Source organism: Nicotiana attenuata, unplaced genomic scaffold (genome assembly GCF_001879085.1).
Source record: "Nicotiana attenuata strain UT unplaced genomic scaffold, NIATTr2, whole genome shotgun sequence".
Classification (NCBI taxonomy): Eukaryota; Viridiplantae; Streptophyta; class Magnoliopsida; order Solanales; family Solanaceae; genus Nicotiana; species Nicotiana attenuata.
The window spans coordinates 205,903-228,995 of NW_017671194.1; the positions used below are offsets into that span (position 1 = coordinate 205,903).

Consider the following 23,093-nt stretch of genomic DNA (forward strand, 5'->3'; position numbering starts at 1 on the left):
TTGCGAGTTTTCACTAACAAGACTCTCTCATTTGAATTTCTCTGCTTGCCATCGCCTTACGGTGCCCGCGAGGGTTTTCACCAATAAGACTCTCTCATTTTATTTCTCTCATTTTGATTGTATTAGATCCAAATTATTGTATCCTCTAATTCTTTAAACATTCTCGCTGATTGATCGGAAGGACTTGAAAAGGATTTGGGTAGAAAGAATTTGGACTGAATTACAACTTTGAAACCTTTTAGGCAAAACCATTGCCGAAACATTATAATATCTGCCCTAGTTTCACTTTTTGGGAAATTTGGATATGCCTGATGAATAGAGGTGGAGTATAATGATTCCTTTGTATAAAAACAAGCGCGATATCCAAAGTTGCAAAAATTATAGGGCGACTAAGCTGCTAAGCCATACTATGAAAGTTTGGGAGAGGGTGGTTGAAGCGAGGGTGAGGACCAGTGTGTCTATTTCTGAGAACCAATTCGGTTTCATGCCAGGGCGTTCAAATATGGAAGCCATTCACATTGTGAGGAGATTGGTGGAGCAGTATAGGGAGATGAAGAAGGACTTGCACATGGTGTTCATTGACCTAGAGAAAGCATATGACAAAGTCCCGAGAGAGGTGCTCTGGTGATGCTTGGAGGCTAAAGGGGTCCCAATAGCCTACATTAGGGTGATTAAGGACATGTATGATGAAGCTAAGACTCGGGTTAGGGCAGCGGGAGGAGACTCGAAACACTTTTCGGTGATGATGGGGTTGCACCAAGGATCAGCTCTTAGTCCATTCCTATTTTCCTTGGCGATGGACGCATTGACGAGACACATTCAAGGTGAGGTGCCATGGTGTATGTTATTTGTTGATGACATAGTCTTGATTGACGAGACGCGGGGTGGTGTTAACGAGAGGCTGGAAGTTTGGAGGCAGACCCTGGAGTCTAAGGGTTTCAAGTTAAGTAGGACCAAGACGGAATACTTGGAGTACAAGTTGAGCAACGATACCCAGGAAGGCGATATGGAGGTGAGGCTTGATACGCAAGTCATCCCCAAAAGAGACAGTTTCAAGTATCTTGGATCTATAATACAAGGTAACGAGGAGATTGATGAAGATGTCACGCATCGTATTGGAGCAGGATGGATGAAGTGGAGGCTCGCTTCCGGTGTTTTGTGTGATAAGAATGTGCCGCTGAGACTTAAAGGTAAGTTCTACAAGGTTGTAGTTAGACCGACTATGTTGTATGGAGCAGAGTGTTGGCCGGTCAAGAACTCTCATACCCAGAAGCTAAAAGTAGTTGAGATGAGGATGTTGAGGTGGATGTGTGGACACAACGGTTGGATAAGATTAGAATGAAGTTGTTTGGGAAAAGGTGGGAGTGGCCCTTGTGGAGGATAAGATGCGAGAGGCGAGGTTGAGATGGTTCGAGAATGTTAAAAGGAGAAGTATAGAAGCCCCAGTTAGAAGGTGCGAGCGGTCAGCCTTGATGGGTAGCAGGAGGGGTAGAGGTAGGCCTAAGAAGTCTTGGGGAGAGGTTATTAGGCGAGACATGGCGCAGATAGAGCTGACTGAGGACATGGCCCTAGACAGGAGGGTGTGGAGGTAAAAAATTAGGGTAGAAGGTTCGTAGGCAGTCGGACGTTTCTCTTTGTCTTACTCAGTTCGCTAGCATTAGTGTTAGTATGATATCTTTTATCCATAGATGGCTATTACTACCTAGAGTTTGACTGCATTCTTGGATTCAATCTTATTTCATCTTGTTGTTATTCCTACTTGTTGCAATTACATCTTGCCGTTATTCCTACTTGTTGCAATTACCTATTCTTTTCAGTCGTTCTCTAGCCGAAGGTCTATCGAAAACAACCTCTATGTCCTTCCAGGGGTAGGGGTAAGGCTGCGTATATCTTACCCTCCCCAGATCCCACTTGTCGGAAACTACTGAATTTGTTGTTGTTGTTGTTGGTTAAAAATTGAGATCACTAGATGATGAGAATCTAAACAAATGTTACCTTATTCTTGGAAGTTCTTTAAAACATAATAATCACTCCGATATTGATGGTCTAAATGTATTTTTCTAATTAAAAGTGTTACGAAAAATAGTGCAAGTAGAAGATAATATTCTAATTGATATATTCAATATGATAGAATGACTCTTTTTTTCTTCAAATGCCTATATTTATTATAAGATAATGTTGGCAGTCCTTGTAGCAGTTGCTTAATAATAAGGAGAAGAGGGAACAAATAAGGTGCTCTAAACTAGAACCATGCTCTTCCACATAAAAGAGAGAAATCGCTCGACTACCTACTAAGCTTCCACCCTATTCCTCGACCTCCATACTGGTCATGTCCTCGATGAGTTGAAGATGTGCCATGTTCAGTCTCATCACTCTCTCCGATTCTCCTTCGGTCTAACTTTACCTCTCATTAGACCTATCACTGCCAACATCTCGTACCTCCTCAATGGGGCATATGCACTCCTCTTCACATGCTCAAACTAACTCAGCCTCGCTTCCCTCATCTTCCACTATGGAGGCCACCTTGCCCCGTATATGTTCGTTCCTAATCGTATCTCAGTATAGTAGTTCTATATATAATTGAAAAGCAAATAGTCAGTGTTTTGTTCGTGCAAATTGCTTTACTAGATTGACATAGTTTTCATTTCTATCATCTGTGGTAAAGACCTGCATATCTTCTCAATTCCAAAGTAGAACTGTTTACTTATAAAATAATAGATATGAGGCAAATATTCTTCTTTGTTTCTCCTCTTGTTTCTAAACTCTTATACACATTCAGTCAAATTTGGTGTTTTTCTAAGAAGGACGAAGTTATTCAGGTGCAGCTCAGTACAACCCCAAAGTAAAACATATGACAGTTTGAGTTAGTGCATTGGTCAGTTCAACTTGTTAGTCGGTTAGTTACTAGTTGGTTAACCAGTAGAGGAGAAGTGGTTTCTGTTATCAAGGTGCATTCTGTACTTTGATTATGTCACACTCAATTACAATTATCAATAGAGTCATATTCTTGCATAGGTTCTTATTCTTCATGTTGTGTAATTCATTTTTGGGTTCTTTGTTTCTCCTATAGCTAAATCTAATATTTCTTGAGCTACCCATCTAACACCTGAATTCTTTTTGCATCAAGACACTAAGTCACTAACGTGCTAGTCATTACTCATTAGATACATATCTGTGGGAATTTTGATTGAATAATTGAAATATACAAAGGCATACACATCACTGAAGAAAATAATCAGACCACGGAAAGAGGGCTCTTATCTCCTTAAAATTCCTGTTTAGAGTTCGTAGAGCCTGAATGTGAGGCTCGTCTTCCTCAACGGGAATTATCTTTGCAGAAGTACCTTTACCAAGATAGTCTACCACCCTGTTGGCTGCTTCAAGTCCCGTCACGTATGATTTCTCCTGTACCAACAAAATATTACAAGCACGAAGGAGCTAACGATACTAGAAAAGTAACGGTTCAAGAGCTATGACCTGTGCCCATGATCCATGTCGGTTTACAATCCAGTCTCCAGCTATGAACAAGTTCTTAAAAGATGTTGATCCACCCATCATGTACTTGTAAGAACCTTTTCAAAGCCACGGAAGAAAAATGTGGAAAAAAAAGGAAGAAAGGAAATAAGTAAAAGATATGGTATTGTGGACCAAAGTTTCTCATTTGAATTGTTTCTGAGATGTTCTGGTTGGTGTATGCAAATTTTGGCAAAAGACGCTCTTTGGATGAGTACTTCTGTAATATGAGCACTATATAATTACACTTTTGGATCTCAAATCAAATTCTTCTTTGTGTATCCATATATATTCTAACTCTTCAACTAGTAATCAACAACAACAACCCAGTAAAATCCCACGAGTGGGGTATGGGGAGAGTAGTGTGTACGCAGATCTTACCCCTACCCCGATGGGGCAGAGAGTCTGTTTCCGATAGACCATCGGCTCAAGAAGACGGTCTTCAACTAGTAATTCCAGAAGGAAAATGTTGGCACAAGGGACTTTGTTGAGGTTCAAAGCATGTTAATTAAAGAGTTTACCGCGAGTCAGCAAAGTAAAGCCTTAAGAAACTCACCAGGAAAGAAATGCGTCAAAGACTTTGGAAACCTTTCAATTTCTTTGTCAACCACTGTGGCATTCTCAAAATCCTTAATGCACCTCGAAAGGGAAGACATCACTTTACTAACAATTCTATCATCCTTCAGGGGCAACAAGTCAGTTGCATGATACTGCACTGATTTAAAACCCGATTAACATATATCAGAATGACATTTGGCATAGCTCTTCATGTATTTAAGGAAAGGGAAAACTGGGACCTACGAACGAAAAGTAAAAATTAATTCAAAAGAGGAAACCTGTACTTACAAAATCAGCCTGCACCACTGTTACTGTATCTTCTTTATGCTCATCATATATCATGTTTAAGTCGAAAAAAGTCCATGCGTGTGAATTATCAAACCCAGATGATACGTTGGATGCATTTGGAATGTTGACCTGTTGAGTCATGAAGATACCATATAATAGAATAAGCTAGAGTCAATTTTCTGAACATCAATAACTACTCCATACGGGACGAGCAAGATGAAAGAAGAGAATGTCATCAGCAGTTCCACAAGCAATGTGAAGAAAGCAAATAATATCAGAAAAATCATGAAGCAATATGGAAAAGACATCATACGATGATCTTTCAAGGGGATGCTAGTGGTGCTAGTCGTTACTTTCCTCACTATGTGACCACTAGAGAATTTGCATTCCATCAAAAAGTAATTTTCAAGAACAACAACGGAGATGCTTAAGTGAAGATGAGACCAGTGCTTTACATATAAGAAGCTGCACTGGCTCTTTGTGTACCTTTAGAAGTTAACAAGCAGAAAAACTAAGTAGATTGCAGCCACTTCTAAAATTTTGTTGTCTTAGAGTAAAAAGCATTTATTTTATACAGGCAAGATAAAAGTGCAATATTTTTTTGGATCACATGCGACAAGTTCAAAAAGGACTTCCCACCACATACCTTCCTATCAAGTTGTAGCTTAACGCTAAGTAGATCAATACTGGCCAAGTTCAAAACCTTGAGAAACTCCTCCCTTGAACATAATGCTGCACTGCAAGAAGAAAAACACCCCATTAGAAATGGAAAGGAAAAGTCAAACCGCTCCATTTCCTGGTGGTCATAGAGCCATATTTCTGAAGTTCTATTATTTTGGTTGGAGCAGTAGGAAGAAAGCAAGCTATTGCTGGGTCAGACTACACAAAACCCACTTGGCTGTAACTCAAAGATGAGGGTAGAGCGCAATGCATACATTGCGACATGTGCTTTCACAGTAACTAATAGGCGTGAACATATATACCTGTTCTGAATAATCTCCTGCAGAGTGGATACTCCGACAGCGAAGATTACAGCATCAGCCACAAAACTTTCTTTCTCACATACTACTTCAGAGATGCAGTTAGTTTCCCCAGTCACCAACATGTCTGTTACTTTTCTACCCTTTAGGAATTTGCATCCCTGAGTTTTGAGGGAATCCATCCAAGGCTCAAAAATTTGTTCTCTAACTCTCCCGCGACACCATGCCAAATCAAAGTGCTTCTACCAAAAATAGAAAATGAAGAATCTATAAATTCATAAATCCCTGTAACAATAATAGAAGAAAAGATGGTCATCACTTTGTCCAGTAAGTGGAGCAATTAGATGCATGCATCAGTTTGGATCATTGTTTGCACAAAGTGGATGCACATTATAATCAAATAACTGTGACAGATAGAATCAGATTTCAATTTAAAACTTTCTTATGCATGAAATTGATCAATCTGGAGGAGTTACAGACTCTATTGTTCAGAGATATAATGTCCCATAGCAGGTATATAAGGTCATAACTGACTTTACTTATTGAATTAAAGTTTTGGTTAGACGCTCAGAGTCTTTCACATAGTATCATATTTTTTAGAAGCTCATTCTCACGCTAATACGTCCACAGTTTAGGCCAATGTATGTGTTGGGTTAAAACGGCCCAAAGATATTCTTAACATTGTGTGATCCTGTCCGCTTTGGACCAAGCCCGCACGGTTTTCCCAAAAAGGTCTCACACCATTAAGAGTATCAACTCCTTATAAGTAGCTTCTTTTTCCTTTCTATTTTTCATGTGGGACTTTTTCCACACACACTTAACAATCTCCCTTTTGAACTAAGTTCCACATGACCCACTACCATTCATGAGCTAATTTTGGAGATTAACTGTGTACAACTCACATGATTCGAGTAATTACAGTCACCAAAGCCCAAAGGTTGTGTGTGCGTCTTCAAAGCTACGTTTAAAGGTTGTAAACCGATCCGTAGACGGGCAAAGGCACTAAGCGGGTCCCCATGCCACAATCCACCATCTCCATAATCGTCCCGCCAAGCCATTGGCTCTGATACCAGTTGTTGGCTAAAATGACACAAAGATTCTTTTAACATGATGTGATACTGTCACTCTGGGCCTAGCCTGCACGGTATTCCCCAAAAGGCCCATACCATTAAGACTACTCCTTATAAGTAGCTCCTTTTTCTTTTCTACTTTCCATGTAGAACTTTGTCCTCACACACACCAATAGTATGAGTCTTAAAATCGGGTTACAGGTGCGAGAAAACGTTAGTATAAAATCCTAAGCCCTCATTACCTTAAGGTTTTAGGTGTTGAGTTATACAATGTCCATACTGAATATAAAGGATACCCAAAGTGTTTTATAAAAGGTTTCTATATTTTCACAGGATACTAGTCCAACCTTTTACAAGTCCTTTTCTAGTGTGAACCCTATATTTGGGTTAAAAGTAGGGGAGGGTGTTGAAAGATATAATATCCCTCATAGGGTAGAGGTCTTAAATAATCTACCTTAAGGTTTTGTGTTGGATGCTCTGATTCTTTTTCATAGTATTAGAACTATCGTATAGTAAACCCGTTCTCAGGCTGATAAGTTCGCGTTCAAATCTACATATGAACCCCAAAGTCAGGTTAACCATGCATATCGGTGGGTGTTAAGTTATATAGTATCCCGCGTTGGGTACATATATAAGGGCACCGAAACGGTTCTTCTAAAGCTTTTGTACTACTACACCTATTATATTAAGATTTTGAATTGAATGCCCAGATTCTTTAATAATGTTGTATGTATATCAATACATATCACGATTATTGTGGAATTTTCCTTTACTTCTTTCTGTCAGACCAACTTCTTCCATTTGTCGACCTAGCTTTTGACATAATTAGTGGTTACTTTATTCATCATTCTAGCAAAAGATTTTTGATAATTGACCAAAGTAGAAGGTATCACACTTCACAGCCTTGTTCTGACAATATCAAAAAATTTTTGTTCTTTATGTCTTTTGCTTTACCAGCCTTGAGAACTGATTTTCATCAAATGTCAACATCAATTGGAAAGAGCAGCATAACGCTAAGGAGAAAATGCAGAAAACCTGATGAGCAATGACATAGTAGTACAGCACAGCAAGAGTGGCAGCAGCACTACATTGCTCCGCAGGGGCATATAGGCCCACTTCAATCAATGGATCAAGAATATCGCGATAAAGCCTTTCTGAGCACCCAAATTGCTTCAAAAGCTCCCTTGCAGTAACTAAATGTAATATTCTTCAATAAAGGCACTTAAACAACATTATGTGTCTGTCATTTGAACATGACTATGACCTATCCATGAATGAAGCTGAATGTTGCAGATATCTGTTACCTGGATCATATTTTGTCCAGGCACTATCGGTGTAGTCAAAATCTATTACTGCAAGCAGATCAGAAAGCATGAGTAGATGGATTTGTAGCAAGTATTTTTTTAGAGTTTGGATAAAGCATTTGATAGATCATACTTGCAGCCATCAGAGGAAGCAATGTCAATTGATCCACCAATGGGACTCGAACAAACTACAACCACGAGGATCTAAACTCGATTAGAAAGATATTGATGTTCAATATTGTAGATAAAAGGTCAAGATAAATAAATGTGCGGTGACAGATATCAGTCATTAAGGATTTACCTTACTGTATAATAATGATCCAAGAGGAGCAGGCAATTGGGGTTCGTTTTGGAGTAATGGAAACTGAACCTGAAGAACAGACCTTTCAGTAATGAAAAATTGCGAAAGCAGCTGACTACATTGTGGATCATTACTAGCACACACCTATCTTTTAAGTGATACTTCAGATATTAATAATGTTGCAAACTTGTATAAATGAGAAAGAGAGCAGCAAAATGGTAACAATGAAGTCCAAAAGTTAAAATGTAAAAGCATGTACTACCATCCCTTCACCTCATACTTTGCATGTTTGGATCAGTGAAGGCAAAAACACTAAAATTCACCTCCAATCCTTCTGCCGAGTACTGAGCAGATTTAGTCCAGTCAGTGAAGGGCTTGATACCAATCTCATCAACTAGATCAAATATATTTCGATAGGGATACCAGAAACCTAGTAACATATTCAAACACCTGGTTAGAGGAGAAAAATGATATCCACTGAAAAAAGTGGTAACTGCTCTTGGTGGATATGCTAAAAATTAGAGAAAAATGTGAATTCCTTAGACTCAGCCATCTAACTTTCCCTCTAAAATATCAGCATATAATGCTCTAAACCAAATATAGCACTACTCATGTATTTGTCTCTCCAACCCATGTTTCAAATAAGTGCAGATGCAGATCCTCAAAAAAAACAAAAAAAAAAGAGAAATAAAGCATAACTCGGATTGCTTGTCAAATGCCTATTACCTAGGAAGTGATATAGTCCAAGTCTGATATCCACTATTGGTTCCTACTATGTTCTTGACATCAGGACATCCAACAATTTATACGTGCACTGGCTTATGTTTACGCTTTTTACCCTTTATTTATTTTCCTATAACACGTCCAACAGTTTCTAATAGGAGTACATTTTAGCATAAGTTTCTCTAGAATTTAGCTTAAATTTGAAAAATCAGAAAACTTTTGTAATACTAATGGTTTAAAGTATACAAGTATAGAAACTTTGTAAAACTCAGTTCTCTAAATTCTTTGATTGATTGCGAAAACTTATCTGTGCACAAGGGGGAGGGAGAACATGTATCAAGTGTCGTCACCAAGTGTGGTCTCCTACTCTCAGCTGTGTTTGTAAGAATGTTGTTTTCAGTATCTTACACCATTTGTTTCAACTTTTTGTGCCCTTTTACTCCAAGGAATAAAGGAAATACATGCAAGAAATATCTTGTGAAAGGAATCCAGGAAACAAGTTTTAAGTTAAATTTGGCAGAATAGAGTATGAGTTAGCGGTATTACATGACTAATTCAAATAGGTTACAACTGCACCGGCTGCAGCAGAAACTAAATCCAACTGTATATTCTAAATTTTCAATAAGCTGCTAACAAATGGAAAGCCAACTGGTTTATCTTTGTTCTTGCAACTATTCACCTATTTTTGGAAAGTTTAAATTCTACAACCAGACCTATGATCAGTAAGACAATACTCAACTATTTCAAACTAGAACGAGAGAATCAAAACAAAATACTGGATCAGAGTAATCTCTTGAAAACAAATAAATTGGCGGGAAGTATTATCATTTACCGCGAATACCCACATCGTCAGGGCTTAGGGATTGATTTTTGGGTCCAAATTCATAGCCACCTTCAAGAACAACGACCTCAAAGCCCTGAAATTGAATAACAGCTTACAATTACAATTGCTTTGAAGTTGATGTAGACTTAAATCAAGTGGCAAACCTGTTTGCAGAGATGGTGAGCAGCTCCAAGGCCAGCCCAGCCTGAACCTACTATCAACACTTTCTTCTTCTTCTTCTTCTTTTGACCTTCATTTATACTACTCACTTGATCCTCAGCCCTGCAATAAAATCCACCTGGACAGTACTTCGGCCTGGTGAACGAAGCAGGAAAGAGTCTCCAGCTAGTTAGCATCCTGTTGTACTCCAACGGCTATTACCCGCCTTTCTCTCTCTATGTTAGAAATAACTATTTTCTTCAGTTCAGGTCCTTTTCTTTTCTCTTTGTAAATCTGATTAAGGAATATTTGTGTACGATAATTATTTGTTCTCTAATTAAGTTGAGTGGTTGAGAATTTTCGTTATAACCCTCAATCATAGAAGTTAAAGAGTCTAACCTTTTCTATTGATGTAACGAAATTTGGATTTAGTGATTGAAAACTCACTTAATAATTTTTTGTTACTTCCTTCGCGATCAATTTTTTCTTTAATCTCGTATTTAAGTTTTGATATTCCATCACAAGAACAATTAGAAAATTGAATAATAAAGCGACTTTTAGAGGAATTGAGTTCGAGATGAATTCTATGATATTGTCGCCTGAATTCTGTTGTGCTACTATCATTCGCTTTGATAATATTAAGCCCAAATTCTTAATATTAAAAGAAAAAGAAGTTGAAAGAATTTGTTAATCAGAATAGACGGTAAGAGCAAAAATATTTCGAAATGTGAAAACCTCAATGAAAAAAGAAGAAGCCGTAGAGTAATTTTCAAAGGTAGACGCAAATTAGGTAGGTAAATAAATAAAACAGGATAAAAGTTCAGAGATTAGGTTTTGGAACCAAACACGGATTATATATTCAAGCTGGACAGGAAGTCCAGCTGATCTTATCCTGGTTCACAGGTTATTGCGAAAAATCCAAAAATGGCCAGTTTTTCGCCTGGTCAATCAAATGTAGCCACATAATCACCGATCAACGAAATTTAGCCACTAATTTAGTGCGGTAATATTTTATTGACTAAAATACCCCTACTTTTTTTATTAATTTACGCGACTTCACCTTAAATTCTTCTTTTAACAAAACTTAATAAAATCTTCCGGCATTAATTTTCAAATCGAGTTATTAGGAAAATTTTCGCCGTCAATCTGGAAATCGAAATATTAGGAAAATATTTCGGCGTTAATCGAGGTATTCGCAAAATCTTCCGGCGTTAATTTGCAAATCAAAGTGTTAGCAAAATCGTTCTGCGTCAATCTGCAAATCGAAGTTTTAGCAAAATTTCCGTCGTCAATCTGCAAATCGAAGTAAGTTCTATCTAAAATTTGTCTAATTATTTAAATTTCTTCTACGATCAAGAATTCAAACCATAAAATTCAAAGTATCAGTAAAAAAATTTAATTTTTCGAATTTTTGATTTGTTTTTAATGCTTTAATCTGTGTTATTGTCTAATTTTCTCAATGTAGAACATAGCGCCAGTATAATTTGTTGCACGTTTCTAAATTAATATCTAAAGCGAAGATTTTTCCAGCTTATTATACTGGAAATCTCATAAAAAAAGCATTATAATTCACTTGAAGTATGTTTCGTTAATGTAGATATTATGTTATAATATAATTGAGTTTTGTTTGAATCCAGTATATTTTACGGGACATCACGTGTGTGTAAGCTTTTCCTCCAATATGTTATACTAGATAAGTTCTAACACTAGAATATAATTGAGTTTTGTTTGAATCCAGAATATTTTACGGGACGTCACCTGTGTGTAAGCTTATTCTCCAGTATGTTAAACTGGATGAATATTATATTTTTAAACAGTATAATTTCTAGATATCTAATTATTTGGGTTCATTAAATACAGGATGCATACAAATTTCTTGATTATTGCGTTGGATGGCAAATGGACAGCAGATTACAAGTACTTGGATCATAAAACGAAGCTCCTCCTGATAAATGATGGGACTTCATTTGAAGAATTCCTTAGAAAATTTTTTGAAGTTATAGAGCTTGACAACAAAAAGTTTCAAGCAAATGTATGGCTTAATATCAACCTAGGTACTTCTAAGGGAATAGAAGTGACAAAAGATGAAGATCATATTATGTGTATGATTCTTTTAAAAAATGATCCATACTATAAAGATTCGAAATTTGTTGTTGAAATATCAAAAAAACCAGATCAACAACTAGAAGGTAATGCAATAATGGAAATTGATAATCAACAGTTATTGCACAGAAACACATATGGTCCGGAAGAGCAAGTGTTGCTGATATCTCAAGTTGAAGAAGAGCAGGAGAATCCAATTTATGATATTACAATGGAAAAAGAAATTGTAATTCCTGTGGAAGATTAGCACATTGAATCACTACAAAGTATTGAAGGAAGAAAAAGGAAAGGAAAAGGAAAGGCAAAAGAATCTCCATCAATAATATTAAAGGAAAATGCATCACTGGATGATGTAAAACTTGGTTCTGTTTTTCAAGATAAAAATGCCATGATTAGATGTTTTTGCTTAGCAGCTATAAAGGAGCATTTTGAGTTCTATGTTAACAGGTCAAGTAACACGAGATACTCTTTGGTATGTACTGATGAAAAGTGTACTTGGACTGTTCGAGGTTCAAGAATTAAGGAATCAACACTTTTTAAAATAGTTAAATTTCAGAGAACACATGAGTGCTCAGTTGATATTCGAAAATCAGATCAAAGGCAAGCAACTTCAAATGTGATTAGAGATTACGTGATTGACAACTTAAGAGACATAGCTACTGAGGTAAAACCTAAGTTTGTCATTTCAGAGATGAAAAGAGCACATGGAATTGATGTTGGTTATGGAAAAGCATGGCATGCTATTCAAAAGGGGTTATCTTTGTTAAGAGGAACAACTGAACACAATTATGAGCAGCTGTCATCATATTTGTATATGATGGAACAAAAAAATCCAGGATCATATACAAATATTGTGAGAGATGAAGAAAACAGGTAAATTTCTTATTTATGATAAGCTTTCTTTCCTGTAAATTATACTGGGTGAGTTCTGTTCAATCTATTGTATTTTATTTTGTCTAGTATATTATACAGGATGTTAGTGGTTGGGTCTAGTATATTTTACAGGATGTGTGTATTGTATAAGCTTTCTTTCCTGTAAATTATACTGGATGAGTTCTTTTTATTTATTACTTTTTTTGAGTGATTTTTTATGTCCATTATTAAATACGGGACATAGTGGTTTAACAATATATAATTCCAGTTTAATATACAGGAAACAAAATATTAAATATTAAACAGGAAGTTAGTGTTTGTCTTCCCGTATATTTTACAGGACGTGTGTATTGTAAAAGCTTTCTTTCCTGTAAATTATACTGGGTGACTTCTCTTCAATCTATTGTATTTGATTTTGTATAATATATTATACAGGTTGTTAGTGGTTGTCATCCAGTATATTTTACAGGATATCTGTATTTTATAAGCTTTTTGTCCTGTATAATATACTGGGTGAGTTCTGTTCAACCTAAAATTTTGTATTTTTAGTTTATTTTATCTAGTATATTATACTGGATGTTAATGGAACTCCAGTATGTTATACTGGAAGAATATTATAAAATAGTTAATTTTTGTTTGATGCCCGTAAATTTTACAGGACGTGTGGCATGAGCTTTATCTCCAGTATATTATACTGTGTAAGTTCACTGAATTTTATTTACTTTTCTTTTTACAGATTTGTTTACATGTTTTTTATGTATGGGGCATCAATTTCTGGGTGGAAGTATTGTAGACCACTAATTGCTGTTGATGGAACATTTCTAAAAGATAAATATAGAGGTGTTCTATTAGTGGGTGTTACCAAAGATGCAAATAACCAGATTTTTCCTATAGCTTTTGGAGTAGTGGATAAAGAGAATAATGAATCATATGAATGGTATTTCAGGGAATTAAGAAAAGCAATTGGGATTCGTAATGATTTAATGTTCTCGTCAGATCGACACAAGGCTATTGCAAATGGAATTGCAAAGGTTTTCCCTGAGTGCTACCATGGAATTTGCATCTATCATTTAGAAAAGAATCTAAAGCAAAGAAGAGTGAGAAACACTCTGATAAATCTCTTTCAAAGTGCTGCAAGAGTACACCTTCAATCAGAATTTGATGACTTCATGTCCCAAATAGCTGCTGTTGATAAGAAAACTTTCAATTATTTGATGGAGGAACCGCCAGGAAGTGGGCTCGTTCACATTGTCCCAGAAGAAGATATGATATGTTAACAACAAATATTGTTGAGTCAATAAATAATGTTTTAAGATGTTCAAGAGAATTGCCAATTTTAACAATGATGGATTTCATACAAGAAAAATTGCAAAGCTGGTTCTATGAAAGAAGGACACTTGCAGAAGGAATATTCCGTGATATATCAAATTGGGCAGAAGCAACATTGGAAGCAAAAATTCAACCAGCTTTTACATTTAGAGTATTGCCCATTGATAGACTCAAATTCAATGTCAAAGAAGGTGGTATGGAATTTATTGTTGATCTAGACAAAAGAACATGTGATTGTTCTGAATTTCAGCTAGATAAGATGCCATGTGAACATGCAATTGCTGCAATTGAGAGTATACATCAAAAGAAATCGGCCTTTTGCTCAGCCTATTTTTCAAGGGACTTTTGGTTGAAAACGTATGAAGGGCAAGTAAATTCTGTAGGTGATGCAACAACATGGGTTATACCAGACACTATTAAATCAGAAATCACTAAGCCTCCAGATGCCAAAGTACTGCTAGGAAGAAGACAGAAGAATCGACATGTTTCCGGTACAGAATTCAAGAAGGAACCAAGATGTAGTCGTTGCAAAAAATATGGGCATACCAGAACAAATTGCACAAATTCTGCTGTAGTTCATCCTTATGCAAGAAAATATAGGAAAAAAAATGATTGAATATATACAATAAACTTGCATTGGCTGATGTAATCCCAAATAATATATATTCAATATTCTTGTTTTTCAAAATATTAATACTGTGTATTTTTTTTTTTTGCTTCTTGATTTGATTACAAAAAAACCACTATGTCGTAATTACAGGATATAGTGGTTTTACAATATAACACTCCAGCAAATTATACAGGAAACTAAAAATTAAATTATTTAATTCCAGCAAATTGTTCTAATTACCAAATTTTAACTATTTTCCGCTTCTCCATTATAATATACTAGATTATATTCCTACATGAGTAGCAATTCCAGCATGTACTATAGCAGGTAATAAAAATTGGATGAGTATAGGATAAAAAAATCTGCATTATTTCATTCCAGTAGTAATTACAGGATATAGTGGTTTTACAATATAAAACTCCAGTATAATATACAGGAAACGAAATATTAAATTATTTAATTTCAGTAAATTGTTCTAATTACAAAATTTCCAGTATTTTCCACTTCTCCATTATAATATACTGGATTATATTCCTTCATGAGTAGCGATTCCAGCATATAATATACGAGGTAATAAAAATTAGATGAATATAGGATAAAAAAATGAGCAATATTCATTTTAAGTAACAATTACAGGATATAGTGTTTGTACAATATAAAACTCCAGTAAATTATACAGGACACTAAATATTAAATTATTTAATTCCAGCAAATTGTTCTGGATACCAAGTTTTCACTATTTTCCACTTCTTCATTATTATATTCTGTATTATATTCCTTCATGAGTAGCGATTCCAGCATGTACTATAGGAGGTAATAAAAATTGGATAAAAAAATCTGCATTATTCGATTCCAGTAGTAATTACAGGATATAGTGGTTATACAATATAACACTCCAGCAAATTATACAGGAAACTAAAAATTAGATTATTTAATTCAAGCAAATTGTTCTAATTACCAAATTTCAACTATTTTCCACTTCTCCATTATAATATACTAGATTATATTCCTACATGATAGCAATTCCAGCATGTACTATAGCAGGTAATAAAAATTGGATGAGTATAGGATAAAAAAATGAGCAATATTCATTTCCAGTAATAATTACAGGATATAGCGGTTTTACAATATAAAACTCCAGTAAATTATACAGGACACTAAATATTAAATACAGAATACAGATGCTAGTTTTCCAGTATAATATACTGGACAACAAGCTTAAACACGATAGAATTCCTGTAAAATATACAGGAACCAAACAAAACTCAACCATAATATAATATACAGGACACTAAATATTATATTCATTAATTCCAGTAAATTGTTCTAATTACATAATTTTCATTATTTTCCACTTCTCCATTATAATATACTGGATTATATTCGTTCTAGTATATTGTTCAAATTATACTAACATCGAAATTTGGAGTATTGACATCCAGTATTAAATACAGCCCAAACTCAACTCCTCCAGTATAATATAATCGAAAAAAAAGATTACACACAGGTGATGTCCTGTATATTATACTGGGACGAAACAAAACTCAACTATATTATAATATTAATCCAGTATAACATGCTGGAAGATAAACATACACAAGACAGACTTCCAGTATAATATACTGAACAAAATTTTACTAAATTTAATAAACAAAAAACATAATCAAAACCCACACAGTAGACGTCTACTATTCGCACACAGCAGATGTCCCGTAAAATATAATGTGAAACATAACTCAACTATATCAAAATTTGACAAGAACTGAAGAAATCTAAAATACAGATGAAACAAGAAAATACTTGAAAATTAAACCTAATATATAGAGACTAGAAAAAATTTGAAAAAGAAATTACTAGAATGACAAAATTACCAGAAATAAGACAAACTAATGAACAGAGAAAAATCGTAAAAGTTAAAATAGAACAAATATTTAAACTCTAACGGTACTGAAATCAACAATAATAACGAAAATTAAACCTAAACAACCAACAATAATAACGAAAATTCAAACACATTATCGTAAAAAACAAAACTCACCCATAATTTTGAAGAAAATTGAACATAACCCAGACAAGATTCGAAGAAAAGTGCTTTCTCAGGAAAGCTAAATCCGTACAATGCTATAAAACAAAGAGAAAGGCGATAAAAAGTTACTAAACAGTATGCTAAAAAGGTCAAGGGCAGTTATGTCATTTTACCATATATTTTAAGTTAAAATGGCTAGAAATCGATTACATTTAGATTGGTGGCTATTTTTCAATAGCCAACCGAAAAACTGGCTACGCCATACAATTTTGACCAGGTTATTACTATAGCAGTACTCAGAAACATACCATTAAAGAATTAAGTAGGCTTTAAAACATTTACAACCACCAGGTCACATAATTTACAAGAGGAAAAAAAAGACCGATAACTCTGAAGGAATAACAGAGGCTAAGTGAGACAAACTCGAATTAACATTTTGTGAGGATCTCTTTTTTCCCGGTCCCTTGTGCTCAAGAACTAAATCCGTGTAATGATCCACTGAGATTCCGCCCTTTGTTACACTGGTACTAAATCCGAGTATTAGTCTCAGTTAGATTATGGTGTACATTTAAAAATTTCGTAGACCTGCCTTTTATCTTTAAGAAGCTACCTCGTATTCACAAGGAAAGAGTAGTGACAACAACAGCAACAACGACCACCTTTTGAAATAGCCATCAACTTACGTTGGAGTGGTGCATGGAGCAAGTGTGTTTGGAGGCAGAGTGATGCCGCCCCCTTTAACAGAAACATTAGGACTCTTGACAGAGCTAGCCCTGCTTACAACATTTGAGTCAAGGAATACAACCACCACTGTAATGTCATCGTGGAAATGCCGACGGACTCCCCTATCAATTTTCTTCAGGTCTGAGTACCTCATTTCCCTTTTCTTTGCTGCTTCTTGCAATGCAGCTTTTACTAATCTTTTAGCAATTCCCTGCCAAGGGGCAAATAAGATCTAAATGAGGTTCATCCTGCAAATTTTTCTTCTGCAAGGTGCAAAATATATAGTGTCTAGAGTACATCATCTATGCTGAGCAGGCAAATTCTGAATTTATGTAAGAACAGTTTTCCCGCTATATGTAAGGCAAAACTAGTTTTCCCACTTAATTGTGTTTCGTATGAAGGAACTAAGTCATTTGCTGCCAACCAAACACTAAAAAGGGGAAAAACAACTTTCTTGGCTTGTGTTTTTCTCAAATAGTATATTTTGAAATAGTTTCTAAATCTTAGTGAGACAGTCTTCTGTAAAATGTTTTCCTGAAAATGTTATCCTTCATACCAAACATCTTGTTCCATCAAATCCCCTCCCAAGGCCCCTTTTGTTGTTGTTTTTTTTCTTTTTCCGGCAAATCCATTGTAAAGGGAAAAAACTTAAACACGAGAAAGAATCATGGCATTCACCGGATCACCTTGCATTTATGAGATTTAGCAGGAGTAATAGTTTGTGTAATTGGGTCCAAATGTAAAGCACATTGCTGGATCAATCTTTACACAACATTTTTTTTGTTAAATCCAGTCATATAATAGGTTAAGGAAAACAAAAAAAACTGGTAAGGATCACCGAAGTGGGTAGCCTTAACCGGATATGTCTATTACACGAATTATATACACAACTCATATTGTCTAAAACACAACTCATACTGCGACGTACCATGAATAGGAAGATATAGGATGTCAACCATAAAAGGATCAGATTTAGGAGCCAGAAAATGACAAAAAGCAATTACAATTTCAACTACAATACAAATCTCCATTCTTTACTTCATTTGCAATATTATTATTCAGCATTTGTGGATTTGGAGAAATTATAATGCTTTTCATGGAAAAAGTCCTATGAAGAATCACTAACAAACTAAAGAGATGCACGAGATTGGTTCAAATATCTTACATTGCGTGGGTGATTTTGTACAATATCGACAGCTTCTTGGTTACTTAGGTGCTCCCAAAGACCGTCCGATGCAAATATGACAAATAGATCTTGAGATTGCAAATGGTGCACTGAAATCGCTGGATCTGCGCTCAATATGGGCCTACTGAATGGCTCGCGGAGACGAAACTTAGCATATAATGGTTCCCTGTTGAATTCGGGTTTCTTTAAGTACACATCACCAATGGATCTTGAAATCTGCAAAATATAAATTATGCTGATCAACCGGGAGCTTAGAATATAATAGTATTTGAATAATGCGATAACAGATTATCCAGAGACACAGACAAGAGTTTCAGAGTGATGCCAGACATACTAAGTATTCCTAAAAACGAGTATCTCAGATGAAGAATCTGCTATGGGAAAAGATTCATACGATTATGTCTTGGCCAGCACAAAAGTGCAAGAAGATTCATACGATTCCAGGAAAGTACCTAGCTCTATAATAACTTGTCTCAGCCTCCTCGAAAATCAACCATTCATTCTCATGACAGCTTTCTTAAGGTCCGCAAGAATGTTCCAGTACAATAACAATATATTGCCTCTAAGCGAAACTTAGGTTCAGCTTTCGTTCTGGACCAGATCAAAATTATAGCAAGAATCCAGAAGAAAGAGAGACTTAGACTTCACCCTATATTTATAATATTTAGCTCTGCAAGAAGTCTCGAGGGTCTACCGGAAACTGCGTCTCAGCCCTTTTAAAGGCAGGGGTAAGGTCTGTGTACACTCTACTCTCCCCAGACCCCACTTGTGGAACTATACTGGGTTTGTTTGTTGTTGTAGCTCTACAAGAATGCCACAATTCAAATAAAAGGTAGTGAAACATTTTCCATACAAGTTGGTACATTGATGTTAGGGGGTCTGCCAAAAGAAAGCTAAGAGGAAAATACAGAAAACAGGGCCACTTTAGATGCCAGATAACCATACTTGCTCTAACTTTTCTTGAAACTCCTTATCATCATATGCATATCTTAAAGGGAGGGAGTCTCTATAAAATTTCATTTGGCAACAGCCAGATTGGGATGTTTTGATGCTAGATCTTTCAAGACACCGAGAAAACTCAATCTTGATGACCGTTTGTACTAGGAACACAAAGATATGGAACTTTAAGATCCCACTTTTCTAGTTATATTGCTGCCTATGTAGGTCACTGTTGCATCGAACATCACTTAACTAATACAAATCGCAATACAATCAAGAATCAAATAAACTGCCAGTCTTATATCTGTTCCACGATCAAATTTTTCGTTAAATCACTATGTGAAGAATGAAGGAGAAAGAAATAAATCAAAGGGCACATCTTTATATTAATCATAAAGCAACAGAAAGTGCATCAGAAACTAGACGTTTTAAACATGTACAGCAGGCAGAGCAAGGAAGGAAGTAGGCAATAGAAAAAAAAATAGGAACTTTTGGATCCTGTTTGGGATATTAGTAGTCATATAAACTTTGCTTCTTCTTTTTTTCTGAAAGAAGTTCAGCAGAGTGTTGAAGGCTTGATCCAACTTCAAAGATGCTATATGTCTCCAAATAGAGCAAAATGTCAAAGTGAAAAGACGAACAAAGTCACCTTATAGAAGATCTATCACTACATTTATTAGTCATAAATTTGATGAATAATAAACAAGAGTGACCACTCTAAATTCTCATTTTTAGAGCTATAGGTGATTCTTAAAACCTTAGGCGCAAATATATCATGTCTGCCAGATACACAAGGAATGAGTGGCGAGAAAAAGAGCATTTTATGAAGTAACAAAATGCCCCATTTAACTCTTCCCATATATTCTTTCTTTCCCCATGTTTGGGTAAACAGTAAGTAACAACTACTTATTTGACTTCAGTCTCGTCAGTAATCTCCTTGACCAAAGAGTTCCTTCCAGTATTGGTAACCGCTTATTTGACTTCAGTCTCGTCAAGGTAATCTCCTAGACAAAAGAGTTCTGATACTGGTAGAGTAGCATTTCCGATAAGGATATCAAAATCAAAATCATTTCACTTCCAAATGATTCGCCACAAAAATCAAATACTAAAAGGGAAACGTAAGACGTGAAAGTGATGCTTTACCCTCCAGTGTCGTCTACTTCTACAGTGATACTAATTGCTAATAAATGTAATTATTAGAATTTCTATGGGAACAACACTGTGTAATTCTCATACTGAAATGGTAATTAGAGCTCAGAAACATAAATAGGAACTGCATAGAACCGCAAAGGAAAAGGTACCTGTATAAGGCCCTTCACACGCCAGACATTGTGCTTTAGAACTACTATTTGAGGGTCATCTGGGTGCCAAGATTGCAACTCCTGTCTAACGGATTCAATACTTGCGTTGTGTTCTGCAGAGAGCTGAACAGCAAGTACCTCCCCTGTTGCCTTGACAAGCCTACCCAGGACTGCTCGAGAGTCACCAAGGTTGGCAATATATAATGTCCCGTTGCAGATAACTCCAACAAGACAGCATGATCCAACAGCAGCAATCTGTGGTTTCATCGGCCATTGTCTTGATACAACAGAGAGGAAACCCTCTTCTGTTGCTTGAAATGCCTTTCGAATCACGTCCACAGACATTGATTGCTGCTCAGAACTGAACCCTGCAAGATTATAGGCAAGAAGTTTAAGTGAATAAGCAACAAAACAGATTCAGCCCCCCTCTGGTCATGAATCACCCAAAATAGCTCAATAATGGATACAAAATGGAAAGAAGAAGTTACTCTTGAGATGTTGAAAGAGGTGATTATTGATGAATCTTGAAGTCTCAGGACCGCCATGGCCATCATAAACTCCAACAAAAGTACCATAAGGACCAGAATCATTTAAGCTCAAGCAGCCAGATTCAAGTTGGCTTTGGTCTTCCAGTAGATTATTAGCTTGAACTACAGCCATTGAGAACTCTCCATTAAAATGTTGTCCAATATCCTTATACCATAGGAGCCCATCTTGACGACCGCCGGCATCTGAACCTGTATGAACATGTCCATCTGCCCTTGGCTGAAAGCAGGCCCTCAACAAGTTCATTAATCCAGATGACATACCTCATCTCAGTCTCCACATTTAGCGGGACTCAACTCAAAGCTGCCTTTTATAAACCTCAATTTTGCAGCAGCAAATTCTGTGGACTGCAAGTCAAACAACAGCATCAACAAACAAGAACAAAATTAAAATAAAATGGCATCTTTAAATCTCTGGATGCAAATATCAATTGCTGCTTCTAGTTCAACAGAAAAAGTCAACAGCAATAAAATAAGGAACTTCAAAAATATAAGTAGTCAAATTCACAAAATTTTAACATAGAAATGTATGGTCAGCCAATTTGATCCAGAAAGTCCAAGTTATGCAAGAAAAATTGGAACTTGATAAAAATAGTCAATGTTTTTCAGGAATCACAAACACTATTGGAAACCAATTCAACAGTTAATAAAGCACCAAAATTAAGTATCAGATAAAGGGATAAGTTCAAAAGGAAAAACAAAAGAACTGACCTTTACAGTTGAAAAAGCAAGAAGATCTGAAAGTGAAAGAGGTTAGATCTGTGGATCAATCAAATCAAAGGAAAAAAAAAATAAACTAGTTTTTTTTTTTTTTGTGTGTCACTTTTTCTTTGAGGATGAATATGATGATGGAAGATTATACATAGAGAGAAAGAGAGAGAGAAAGTGAAAAGGGAGTGATGAATTGAGAGAGATGTTTATTTTGTTGGATTGGGCCAAAGTGAAAGTATGGTCTTTGTCAGCAGACAAACCCCATTAAAAACCAACAATGGAGAGCTTGAAGCCAGCAAAGCAAAGGACCAGCTTTGGGCTCCACACCCCCCAATTCTTGAAAATCTAGAAGAAAAAAAAAAAACAAAAAACTCCTACCCAATTCAGAGACAGAGTCAATGATGTATTATAATAGTCTACAAACAGTCCTGCATGGAATTTTCCATGAAATGAAGAATGACTATTAGCCACATTGGCTGGATAATGATGATAATAAAATATTGTTTTTCCATACTCTATTGGTACTAAATACTACTACTAGTATTCTTTTAAGTCTCAAGTATTTTCATTTCTTTTATCTTAAGAGAGGAAAAGCAGAAAAATAATTTACCTCCTAATTCAAAACACACTACATTACGCAAATGCAATTACGTGATTTAATTATTTTCAAATCTATATGTAAAAAGAACAACTTATATCTTTTACGTAAATAAGTAGATGTATAAGGCAAAAGAGTGTTTCATTAGTGTTATCAAAGAGGCTGCATTTACTCCACCAAACATGTCGCTGGTAAAGTGTCAAATCCAACAATATGATCAATAATTAATAATGAAATATACTTACAACTTATATGGTTCAAGCAATTTTTTTTTTGAACATTGGAGTGAATCCCCTTCCGTCCCCTAAATCCGCCCTGATTGGAGTGGATGGTAAAAGAAAGTGCAGGACTGAGGTGGTTGTACAGAAAAGAGAGTTTTCGAACTGGTCATTCAAAAATAGCCAGCATTTGCCAAGTCATTGAAAAATAA

At 35.7% G+C, this 23,093-nt stretch overlaps 4 protein-coding genes across 6 annotated transcripts; 2 read left to right on the forward strand and 2 right to left on the reverse strand.

Annotated features, from left to right (window-relative positions):
* Window positions 1-3,092: 3,092 nt before the first annotated feature.
* On the reverse strand, window positions 3,093-10,118 carry LOC109206591. Of its 2 annotated transcripts, none has more exons than XM_019369429.1 (13): window positions 9,725-10,118; window positions 9,570-9,654; window positions 8,338-8,444; window positions 8,015-8,083; window positions 7,847-7,901; window positions 7,714-7,761; window positions 7,445-7,602; window positions 5,343-5,578; window positions 5,006-5,096; window positions 4,360-4,488; window positions 4,070-4,223; window positions 3,478-3,572; window positions 3,093-3,405 (listed from the first exon to the last, which is right to left on the reverse strand). In XM_019369429.1, the coding sequence occupies exons 1-13, from the start codon at window positions 9,914-9,916 to the stop codon at window positions 3,220-3,222; spliced, it is 1,605 nt and encodes a 534-aa protein (XP_019224974.1). In that variant the 5' UTR covers window positions 9,917-10,118; the 3' UTR covers window positions 3,093-3,219. The 2 variants fall into 2 exon arrangements, with proteins under 2 accessions (XP_019224974.1, XP_019224973.1); XM_019369428.1 differs by having other exon boundaries at window positions 5,343-5,581; window positions 9,725-10,116.
* Window positions 10,119-12,210: 2,092 nt separating this feature from the next.
* LOC109206586 lies at window positions 12,211-13,972 on the forward strand. Its single transcript, XM_019369423.1, has 2 exons — window positions 12,211-12,695; window positions 13,432-13,972. Exons 1-2 carry the CDS (start codon window positions 12,211-12,213, stop codon window positions 13,970-13,972), a joined length of 1,026 nt encoding a protein of 341 aa, XP_019224968.1.
* Window positions 13,973-14,040: 68 nt separating this feature from the next.
* Window positions 14,041-14,640, forward strand: LOC109206587. The gene has a single exon (XM_019369424.1). It carries the CDS (start codon window positions 14,041-14,043, stop codon window positions 14,638-14,640), a length of 600 nt encoding a protein of 199 aa, XP_019224969.1.
* Window positions 14,641-16,809: 2,169 nt separating this feature from the next.
* Window positions 16,810-22,408, reverse strand: LOC109206593 (probable protein phosphatase 2C 28). Of its 2 annotated transcripts, XM_019369430.1 has the most exons (5): window positions 22,066-22,408; window positions 21,298-21,702; window positions 20,810-21,177; window positions 18,549-18,785; window positions 16,810-17,594 (listed from the first exon to the last, which is right to left on the reverse strand). In XM_019369430.1, exons 2-5 carry the CDS (start codon window positions 21,614-21,616, stop codon window positions 17,340-17,342), a joined length of 1,179 nt encoding a protein of 392 aa, XP_019224975.1. In that variant the 5' UTR covers window positions 21,617-21,702; window positions 22,066-22,408; the 3' UTR covers window positions 16,810-17,339. The 2 variants fall into 2 exon arrangements, with proteins under 2 accessions (XP_019224975.1, XP_019224976.1); XM_019369431.1 differs by lacking the exon at window positions 22,066-22,408 and having other exon boundaries at window positions 21,298-22,021.
* Window positions 22,409-23,093: the final 685 nt, after the last annotated feature.

Bases quoted from the DNA above. Each gene is read 5' to 3' on its own strand.
- LOC109206591 (XM_019369428.1), bottom strand. From the start codon at position 9,916: ATGCTAACTAGCTGGAGACTCTTTCCTGCTTCGTTCACCAGGCCGAAG. The intron at 8,084-8,337 runs GTGAATTTTAGT...TCTGTTCTTCAG, and splicing joins ACTCGGCAGAAGGATTGGAG to GTTCAGTTTCCATTACTCCA. The intron at 7,902-8,014 runs GTAAATCCTTAA...TCGTGGTTGTAG, and splicing joins GATCATTATTATACAGTAAG to TTTGTTCGAGTCCCATTGGT.
- LOC109206586 (XM_019369423.1), top strand. From the start codon at position 12,211: ATGATTAGATGTTTTTGCTTAGCAGCTATAAAGGAGCATTTTGAGTTC. The intron at 12,696-13,431 runs GTAAATTTCTTA...TTCTTTTTACAG, and splicing joins GTGAGAGATGAAGAAAACAG to ATTTGTTTACATGTTTTTTA.
- LOC109206587 (XM_019369424.1), top strand. From the start codon at position 14,041: ATGGATTTCATACAAGAAAAATTGCAAAGCTGGTTCTATGAAAGAAGG.
- LOC109206593 (XM_019369430.1), bottom strand. From the start codon at position 21,616: ATGTCATCTGGATTAATGAACTTGTTGAGGGCCTGCTTTCAGCCAAGG. The intron at 18,786-20,809 runs GTACCTTTTCCT...TATATTTTGCAG, and splicing joins GTGTGAAGGGCCTTATACAG to ATTTCAAGATCCATTGGTGA. The intron at 17,595-18,548 runs GTAAGATATTTG...GCCCCTTGGCAG, and splicing joins TACAAAATCACCCACGCAAT to GGAATTGCTAAAAGATTAGT.